The sequence below is a fragment of the Musca vetustissima genome, unplaced genomic scaffold (genome assembly GCF_032173495.1).
Source record: "Musca vetustissima isolate MV318-11 ecotype Yass unplaced genomic scaffold, APGP_CSIRO_Mvet_v1 utg470, whole genome shotgun sequence".
Classification (NCBI taxonomy): domain Eukaryota; kingdom Metazoa; phylum Arthropoda; class Insecta; order Diptera; family Muscidae; genus Musca; species Musca vetustissima.
This window is the reverse complement of record NW_026880041.1, coordinates 146,622-157,373: the sequence shown is the minus strand read 5'-3', so window position 1 is coordinate 157,373 and position 10,752 is coordinate 146,622. Positions and strand designations below refer to the sequence as shown.

The 10,752-nt window shown below is 35.3% G+C and overlaps 2 protein-coding genes across 2 annotated transcripts; one reads left to right on the top strand and one right to left on the bottom strand.

Annotated features, from left to right (window-relative positions):
- Positions 1-3,784: 3,784 nt before the first annotated feature.
- On the top strand, positions 3,785-5,683 carry LOC133325329 (serine/threonine-protein kinase stk11). The gene is made up of 5 exons (XM_061534114.1): positions 3,785-4,501; positions 4,563-4,885; positions 4,946-5,140; positions 5,229-5,392; positions 5,451-5,683. The coding sequence occupies exons 1-5, from the start codon at positions 3,785-3,787 to the stop codon at positions 5,681-5,683; spliced, it is 1,632 nt and encodes a 543-aa protein (XP_061390098.1).
- A 530-nt stretch (positions 5,684-6,213) lies between these two features.
- Positions 6,214-9,733, bottom strand: LOC133325328 (integrator complex subunit 5). Its single transcript, XM_061534112.1, has 10 exons — positions 9,178-9,733; positions 8,783-9,112; positions 8,365-8,709; positions 8,039-8,303; positions 7,603-7,969; positions 7,476-7,533; positions 7,043-7,407; positions 6,704-6,983; positions 6,505-6,647; positions 6,214-6,444 (listed from the first exon to the last, which is right to left on the bottom strand). The coding sequence occupies exons 1-10, from the start codon at positions 9,731-9,733 to the stop codon at positions 6,214-6,216; spliced, it is 2,940 nt and encodes a 979-aa protein (XP_061390096.1).
- Between the last annotated feature and the right edge of the window lie 1,019 nt (positions 9,734-10,752).

Here is a 10,752-nt window from a genome sequence, read left to right as displayed (position 1 = left end):
ACAAAAAAATACCACAGCTAAACTATTTGCTGATTTTTTTAACCGCGGCAATCAGCAAATACAAGCTGTGAAATAAAGGCGGATACACCACATATCACAAACATATTTCTATGGTGACAGAAATAACAAAATGAGCCTAAAAGAAACCCCACAAAACATTAATTAAAATCCTCAGGTTTGGAAAATAGAACCAAAATTTGAGTGAGTACCAAAACCCAAAAAAACTTGCTATAACCTCAAACCCAAAAGTTGCCATAAAGAGCCATAATCTATTGATCCACGTGATTAAATTGGTTACATCATTCACAATAATTACATAACCATTTTGATTTTTGTAAAGAATATTTTAAGGCGTTGGTAATTGCATTACAATTATATCGTATTAGGGGTATTCACGAAAATATCCTACAATAATTAAATATGATTTAAAATAATTAAAAAATAAAAATATATAATTTGCATATAAAAATTCAATGATATACGTTAATATAATCTAAAATTAATTTTTAAAGAAAAAAATATGAAAAATTAAAATAAGATACCTAAAGTAAATATTAATCAATAATGCTAATTTAAAAATACATATAAATATAAAAACAGATAAATAAAAGAAATTGTATATATAATATATAATAAATAAAATAATGTAAGAAAACATAAAAATAAGTGCATGCTATAAAAAGTTAAAAAAGACATATTATATATTATAAAAATTATACTCTAATCACAAACAATAAAAAAAAAATACTATTAAAATATTGTGTAAAATATTTAAAAATTCTATAAATTTAAATAAATTTGTTTAGAAGAATAATAAAAAAATTTAAATTTGTAAATTTAATTAATAAAAAAAAACGCAATTAAAAATGAATATTATTTATCTGATGATTTTTTGAAACTTGTTTATATTTAATCAAAATGTATTGATTTCTAAACTAAAAATGGGTTGAAAATTAATTAGATAGCGGCTGATTTGATTGTGTTTGGGGTATTTTCAAAAATTAATGGCATGAAAATACCATGGCTGACTGAAACATGTCATAAGGGGAGGGAAAAGCCATTGAGGTGTAACATCTAAACCTCGTTAAAGTGGAAATCTATATAGTGTTCAATTTAAACTATGGCATAAGGGTACAATATTATGGAATACATCCGATTGATATATTTAAATTTAACTTATCATTTATTTAACTTCGTTTGAATTCAAAAACAGGTATAAAATTTTATATTGACATTTAAAGCGGAAAGAATCCACCCATTTCCGGCGAGCTAAGCCGCAGCCTAAGACCTGCATACCAAATCCGCTTAAAACTAGTGTCACAGCTTTATGCCTTGATCTTCCAAAAAACACGATGTAAAAGGGGACACCAATTGTTACGTTCTTGGACTTCACTTATTCCCGTGTAGACGTTGTTTTATTTCCCGATACAGTTCGTACCAAATAAAACGCGGGTTCGTTCTGATTACGATTATTACAATGATTTTATTCACACAACTTTACTTTGCACTTTACTTTACACGACGGTTTCAATTCGCGATCTGATTCACAACTGCTGCCTTTCCATTTCCCCTATTTATATGAGCCTTGCTTGTCGCTACAGAAGTTTCTAGACGATCTGGTAACACCTAGATCACGAACAATCTACCAATGCAACAAACACACATACAAACTTACATTGAGTAAACAATAACAACAACACATATACAGGCGAGGGAATAACAAAGAAAGAGGAATGACGTTTAACAAGAATTGTACGACAATAACAAAATAGAAAATGAAAGAGGAAATGGAAGGATGTAGAAAAATCTATACAGTAGTTGTTGTTGTGAATTTATTCAAATAAACTGCGTAGTAGAAATTTACGTTACAATTCAAATTCTTAAATTAACGGAATTCATCTAAATTAACTTAAATCTAAAGTTATATTCGTAACAATACGAATTTTTCCTTCTCAAGAGAGAAAACTGCAAAAAGTAAACGAACAACATCCAGTAAAAAGATTGTTTCGACACAGCTGATTAAAACAACAAATTGGCGCAAACTAAAAAAAGGCATTTTTATTAGAAAAATGGATAACAAGCGGAAAATGGATGTTGTTTGTTCCCCACAAACATTTAAAAGGGTTGTGACCGGTAAGTTTTAACTATTTAATGACACAAAATCAAAATAAAATTCACAAAACAATCAATTTTCTTGAGAACAATTTTTTGTTTGTTTACAAAACATAACAAAACAGCTGTTTAAATTTCAGCTGATGGTACAAGAAAATTCTTACTGAGTAAATTTTCCTTTTAAGAATTTGAAATACTCAGTAACACAACTGTCTAATCTGCTCTCTCAATTCACTCTCTTTTACTGGACTTTTGGGTAAACGAACAACATTTTGTAATAATTTGTACAAATTCGTACAAATTATTGAGTAAACGAACGAACCTAATGTAACATTTTCAAAGTGATTGGTATGTGTCATGGTACAATTATACAAGGTAACTGCAATACTCAACTGATTTCATTGTATCGCATGGTATAACTATACAACGTAGTCCCATGCAGTCATATGTTTTCAATTTTTTCATAAATTTGCTTTTGACAACATTCAACTTTCAAAATTTAAACGAAATAGTTTTCCTTCAAAATGTACGCTAATCTTGTGTCCTGTGGCAAATATTTTTGAATCAATTATATTTATTAATATTTTTAGGTTCCCTGCCTATAAAAGCTATAAATTTATAACATTCTAAGTTAAATTTTGCGAACAATGTGGAGCTTTAGAAAAAATATTTGTTTTTAATTTGTTGAAAATTTGCCAATCCCCATGCGTAACATTTTATGGTATTTATTGTTCATTTTATTTGAAATTGATGTATGAATTCCATATTAAAAAGGGGTGCCATTTCAGCATTAAAATTTAGAGGAAACCAGAAAAAAATACAACACAATTTTGAGAAATGTTTGACATATATCTTTGAGATATTACCAATTCTGCTGACGATGGAAAAATATTGTAACGCGTTTAATATTTTTCCGAACCGGACAAGTATACATTCTCAAATCAAAGAAATCGCAACAGAGATTAAATTCGTTGCCCCTTCGTTTACAATTTACTTCAGTTTCCTAATGGGAAAATTTGAAGCAGGAAATCCCTTGGCAATGAAAAAATTGTTATTTTCAACGCTATTTTATTTCAAAAATATTACATTTTTAAAATAAATCAAATTTATTAATATTTCGTATATTTTGTTTAAATTTTTCGACATATGAAACTGACACGAGTGTTACATACAATAACAAATTTCTATGTGGTTGTAGTTGAATTGTTTTTGTTGTAGTTTCGCAGTTAATTCAATTTATTCAATAATTATAACAATAAAAAATTAAAAATATTTTATACTATAAAATACAACCCTGCGTCTGGCAACGTCATGACAGTCGAAGGAAGTGACTTTCGCGATAAGAATGCGACTATATTTCGCAACTGTTCCCATCGCCTAGGCGTCACTTCTTCTTCACGTCCGCGATAGTTTTAGCTTGCAGTACTGCATTGTTTCTTTCATTTGGCGTATTTGCGCGTTTACGTGATGGCTATAATTAATCTAGTCCCCCTAGTTTCGTCCAGTGAATAATTATTTTGTAGCATGTGGAACGTTTTTACTTTTGTTGGGTGAAAAAAAAAACATTGAAGTTTAGTCTTGGAATATGAGGAAAAATTGAACTCGTTAACTGGACCATCAGCACCAACCAACATAACAGCACGCCAGAAGACTTGTGGTAAATACATAACAAATGACTATCGCCCATGTCGCCATGGAAGTGCAAGTAAAAGGTCATGATCAAATGACAGAAACTCGTCCGACAAGCAGCACATTCGACAATGGGCAGAGTTTCTGTCAAGGAACTGGCATTCCGGAAAAAGCAGTAGCCGCTGGTGGCGATAGCACAACTGTAATTATGGCAAATAGTAAATTTCACATAGATACGTATCCGAACGCAGGGTCGGACAATAACTTTTGTGAAGAAATTGGACATGAGGCAGAGTTCTTACATGGAGATGAGGCAGCCCAATATCTGCTGAATGAACAACAGGCTCAGCATCACCAGGTAACTTGGCTGGACGACGAAGATATCGATACACTCGATCTAGCTACGTTGGATATTGGAAACATGTTTAATCGAGTGGACAGCGCGGAAATTATATACCAACAGAAAAAGAAAAATATAAAAATGGTTGGCAAGTATGTAATGGGCGATGTGTTAGGTGAAGGCTCGTATGGCAAAGTTAAAGAGGTGCTTGATTCCGAGAACCTTTGTCGAAGAGCTGTAAAAATATTAACAAGACGCAAATTGAGACGTATACCGAATGGTGAACAGAACGTACAAAGAGAGATCAAGTTATTAAAGCAGCTAAAGCATAAAAATGTAGTGGCGCTATTAGATGTTTTGTACAACGACGAGAAACAAAAGATGTATCTTATAATGGAATATTGCGTTGGAGGGCTTCAGGTATGTCATCTGGTGCACTAGATAAATATGGCTTAATACAGATTTCTGTTTTTTTTTTTAGGAAATGCTTGACAATGCCCCTGAAAAGAAAATCCCTTTATTTCAAGCCCATCGATATTTTCGGCAATTAGTTAATGGCTTGGAATATTTGCATGGCATGCGAGTCATACACAAAGACATAAAGCCCGGCAATCTTCTTTTGACTCTAGACGAAACCTTAAAAATATCGGACTTTGGCGTTGCTGAGCAACTGGAGTTGTTTGCTCCAGACGACACGTGTACAACGGGACAGGGATCTCCGGCATTCCAGCCTCCAGAAATCGCAAATGGTTTGGAGTCATTTTCGGGTACAAAAGTGGATATTTGGAGCAGTGGAGTCACTCTGTAAATGAAATGGAGAAGTTTTACTGTAATTTTGGGTGTTAAGTGAGCATATCATTGCAGGTACAATTTGTGCACAGGAAAGTATCCATTCGACGGCGACAATATTTATCGTTTACTCGAAAGTATTGGTCGCGGCCAGTGGGAAGCTCCCGATTGGCTGTATAAGCTAGATGAGAAGCTTGCGGTTTTAATACTAGGAATGCTGCAGGATAACCCGGAAAAACGCTATTCCATACAGCAAATAAGACAAGACCCGTAAGTCAAATAAACAACATATCGCCGCACTTTTTTCTTTTTTTATAAATCATATGTAATAATTTCAATGTATTGCTTTATTTTTCAGTTGGTTTATTTCGGCACCTGAAGAAAAAGGACCACCGATACCCATTCCGCCACTAAAAAGTGATAAATATCGCCGTTCAACTGTACTGCCTTATTTAGATGCCTACCATTATGAAACTGACCGTGATTTGGAAGAAGTGTACTTCACCGAGCATGACTTAAATCGTAAGTTCAATATCATGTTCGGAAAAGTTCTGACGTATAACATACAATTATTTTGCAGAGGAGTTAGCACGAAAAGCGGCCGCTGCTGCAGCAGAAATTAAGGCACAGCAACAGCATAATTCCTTTGCAACAATGGCAGCTTCATCAAGCAGCTATCACAATGCACAATCTTGTTCCAATTCAGCTTCCCACCACACAAAGGAGAAAAAATCATCCTCATTGAAAAGACGAGCAAAAAAACTCACCTCCTGTATTTCTGTTCGAAAGTTATCCAACTGTCGTCCTTCTTAGATTTCAGAGAAAAAAATCGATCATGTGAGCCCACATCAACTTTTAGATGAACATTCGATCACATGCCATTTATTAAAAAGAAATCCCGCGCAGTAGAGCGTACTTTTTCATATTGCAAGGAGAAATGTAGTTGTTTTTCTTTTCTTTCTTTGTTGGCTTTTTTCATGTAATGAATTGATTTATATTTCTTTGTTGTTATAGTATTTATTCAGTTATATCTACAATCGATTAGACTAAATAATTTGTGTATATTTTTTAAGTTGTTAAACTATACTTATTTTGATTTACAGAATAGTTCATAGATAATAAAACAGTGAAATGGCTTATAATAAACTGTCATTAACTGCACACAAAGGAATACCCATGTGTCTACAGCTATGCTGGCTACAAATATGATAGATGTTCAGTCTAACATTTTGAAGTATGCATGAGAAAGACAATAATCACATTTCAAATAACGTAATAAAATTAAATGGTCAAAAGAAGCGAGGTTCTATGCCTCAAGGGTGGTAGTAATGTTCATTGGAACATTACGGAGCTGGAACATACTCGGGCATTATAAACATCTGATAATAGTGTTGACCCAGTTTTGACAGTTTCTTCTGCATAAGATTCCGCAAGGTGTCAACGTACTGTGCTGGGACTTTACACAATTGAGAATTACGCCACTGCAACCCATTGTTATCGACAGGAAATATCCCAGGCGACGGTACATTGTCCTTCATATAGTTCCACACGCATTCTTTAAGTAATAAGGCTATCTAAAATATTTTAAATATATGTTAAGTGTTTATAAGTCCACACAAAGTGTATTCTCTAACCTCTTGTGGCTCAAAGTGTTCAATAATATTGTGCAGATTAGACAGGGGAGGAGGCAGCAATTGACCCATAGCTAGAATCTTTAAAATGTTCTTTGTTGTTTCCATCAGCTGTCCGCTGGTATTACTAGTTTCAAATTTATTAACTGCAAGAAAAAAAACAGCTTAAAAACCAATTCCATAAATTATTGGGAATAAATACCATTTTTTGCCCTCCACTGGTGTAGACATGTGGCACATAGTGCCCGCAACAAAACGGAAGAGAAGCACAGAGCTGGGCGATGTGCCGAAATAAATCCCAGAAGTGACCAAAGTATAGGAGACGTAAGAAAAGCTCTCCTGATTAGTAAATCTCTTTCCATAGTTACTTTGGTAAACTCCTCATCTGGAAAAGGCAGTCCATTGTACATAACATCGGTTGACACCATTTCGACCAGTAAAAGCGATATCGTGGAATATGACTCAATGACCACTTGACGATCCTAAATGGTGCAATTCAATAAGCATTTCCATACACAATTCATTAAATGAAATCACCTACATTATCAGAGCAACACATTTCCAGGGCTTTTAAGAATAACTTTTGCATTTCTGGTGGACACGCCTCCCCCATCAGTGTATTTTCAGGCCTAAGTCCACGTCCAATCACCCCAGCATGGAGAATGGAACGATTGGAATTTGGCCCATACGATTGTTTTTGATTTTGTACTATAATCATTTCATTTTCAGGAATTAACAGTTCGTCCACCAATGGCTCTTCGTATTGTCCAAACAAATACCCATAATAAAAGAGCGCTCCCTCGATCAATTCCCTTAAGCAGGCCGAACGGGACGACTTCCGTGCTCTACATTGACGCTGGAGTAAATTGTAGGCGCGATTGATTGCCACCATTCGTTGAATAGAACCTATCGATTGAGGAAATATCAATTAATGTAATGCACGCTAAGTCGACTTACAAATCATTCATATTTACTTTGTTCATTAAGACCTATGTAGAAATATTTCACACTCAACACCGCCAATTTTAATACCTGTCAAAAATACATACATCGAAACCGGATATGTGGTAGGTAGACTATAAACAATATGATTTAACGTACCTCAGTAGTCTTTATCACTTGCGTTTTTGAGCCCGCTTCAATTGTATTTAAAAGATCTATGATTGTATGCGCCAACATTAAGCGCTTTGCCATATACTCCATTTCTTCCTCTTCTTCGGAATAATCGGCGAAAATGCCAAGTTTCTGTTTTTTGTGGGAATTGTAAATGTGAATGGTGTTATTGTTCGTTTGGTTTTGCAGATCGCGAAACTTTTCTTCACTGCGTGCACTTGCATCTGCGTCCATTCGTAAAGCAAGTTTTTCCAATGTAACTTCCAATATTTGTAATATTTTAGGCAGGCTTTCATTTAAGGCCGCGCTTAGCTGATGCTGTTTTATGCAGGAGAAACTATTTTTCTTCTCCATTCTGCAAAAGGGGATAGTTTGAATTTTATTAGCAGTAAATACAATATAATTTTAAATAGTTTAAACTTGCTTTGTTATCGCATTTAAATTCTTGAAAATGTTGAGCGCTTCAGATTCGTCCGAGGCCTTTGTAAGACGTGCTTTTTTTAATTGCTCCTGCAGGAGAGCATCTTCCAGCACCATTTGAATGCCCGACTTTATTTCTGGAAATTCAACTACTCCCGACTGACCACCAATCATCCTAATGATCGCACCTAGTCCAGATGACGAAACGGTGTAACATTTGCGCAGTAATTCCGATATAGTTTGATAATATATATGGGTATGCTGGGTAGCTGAATTAAATAAATAACGTGTCAATTGCTTGCGTTGGGCTACACGTCCTTCAATACTTACAGACTACTAGCAACAGTCGCACGGCGGTTTGCTGTTCATAAATGTTTGTACTCAAACAGCTTTTCCATAGCATATACTTCGTTTCTTCCGTTGCCAAGTCGTCCATTAAAGGACAAACGCGGGCATTCAGTACAATTTGCTCTAGTTCTTGCAGGGAAAATTCTAAAAAGTCCTGGCACCAAGAATATTGTTCCGACATTTTAGACACCGTAATCAAAGCTTGAGCTCCATTTGTTTTTAGGCGTAGAACTAAATTATTCAGAGATGGCTGCATTTCAGCAAATAACCGATTTGACAACCACAAGGGAGCCTTCTGTGCGATATTCTTCCTCAAGTCATCGTTGTCTAAAATGACAAAAAAAAATCGTGGAAATTATCCAATCGAATTTCTGAATATCTTCTTCTCTGAATATCTTACACATGTCGAGGAAAACGCTAACAGCATTCTGCAGTAGAATGTCGGAATATTTACAGAACTCCAGCACAAATGGTATTACTAAGGCGTCCAACTTCCTCTTCGGTTGAAAACCATCCTCCAATAGATCTCTGACACAAGCTCGAAGCACTTGTTCGTGGGCAAAGCATAGGTATTCAAGAATACCCAGCTCCGAATCGAACCTACAAGGATAATTGTCGGAAAATCGTTTAAGACTGCACTGTAGAATCTGCGATATGATTTTTGAAGGAAAACATCCTCCCAGGCGTGCTACTACCCAATCAAATGTCATTGAATATCGTTGGTATGCAGCTGCAATAAAATTAAAAATGATATCAACATCCTCGACATTCGTTTGTTTACCTCAAGTCACCTACATAGTAATGTCTCAACGCACGATTCCGCTTCGGCGTTCGTCAGTTTCCTAAAACAAACGCTCACCAGAGAAAGTAATCCGCGCATTGTAGAACAGTTCAGCCAGAAATTACAAGCTGCACCAATCGGCATTCTTTTGCTGTATTTATCAGACAAACTCCCAACAAGCTCCAGACTCCATGACGCTATAACAGCTGCCCAAGCACTTGGTCCTTTGTTTACCATATTATCCAAGGCTTGTTGGATCATTTCGAAACAAGGGTCTTCTTGTGAAACCACCAGTTGTTGTTGCTGTGGATTCCCTGATTTATGTTGCTGTTGTATTACCATGCCGGTCTGAGGATCCACATTGGCCGTGTTCACATAACTTTGTACGCCCACTTCAGCCACCAGGGCAAAGTATTCGAAAACAATTTCTCTGCAAGACGGAAGGTCATCCAGCAAGTGCAGTGAAGTTCTAATCAATCCAATTGATGTTAAACTACTACTGCTGCGATGTATCGTGGACACAGACTGAATAAACTGCTTAAGTTCCACCAGAACATGTTGCTTCAACATGATTTGATTTTTAGCAGGGCTTTTGAAGCCTTCTTTACAAAAATGTTGTCTTTTAAGTTTGAACCGTGACTTTAACTCGAAGTTTAGCCAATGCAGAGCTCGATGGTGAAGCTCGATTGAAGAAGCTCAGTATTAAAAGGATGGAGTGACGATCGTTTCGTTGTAATGCCAAGCTACATTTAATCCATGGGTACTGGCTGTACCTTCTTTGTTGGCCACTCCAAGTTGTCCAAGTTGTTTAAACTGTTTAAAAGTTATTTTGTTTGGTGACGACGGAACGAACGGAACGACGCGTGCTTCTGTAGGACTGGACTTTTCACGGTCTGAAGAAAAAATGAAAAACGTTCCACCTGCTACGAATAGGAGGAGAAGACAAAATGACCAATAAAGATGAACTCAAAGTGGATTAACGGAAAGTTTACGAATGATGTGGGAGAGAGACACTGCCCGGTTGTTCAAAAAATATCAATTATCTTGTATTACATAGTTATATAGCTAGTTACATAGTGATCGAGTTACTTTTTATCCACAAATGGAACACAAAATAGACAGTTGGAATTATTTATCGATTGAAAAAGTTGTCTAGGTATATCATTCCAATTCAGTAGTTACTGGTAATGCAAAGTGTAATGAATGAATCGACTTTTTTATAGATATAAATTATCGATGGCAAAACAAAACAGAACAGTTGTCTTGTCATTTTGTTTCGACTTTTTAGTATTTTTAAAGGCAAAACAGAAATTTGTTTTTCGCAAAAATATTCGTGGTGTACCATATTAAGTGATGTGGAACTTGAATTTCTATATTCGAAAGAAATACATAGGATAAATCTGAGGTAAATTTTGATTGAGGTTTTCTAAAGATTTCGCCCTTTCAGATTGAGAGAACACACAAAGGGTTAGGGACGGATCCTTCAAATAAAATTTTACATGCATTCTGTAGACATTTAGAAACGATACAGGAAGAGGTATCGCCCATAAAGGTCCGAAATACATCAATAAATGCTCAAGAGATATTCT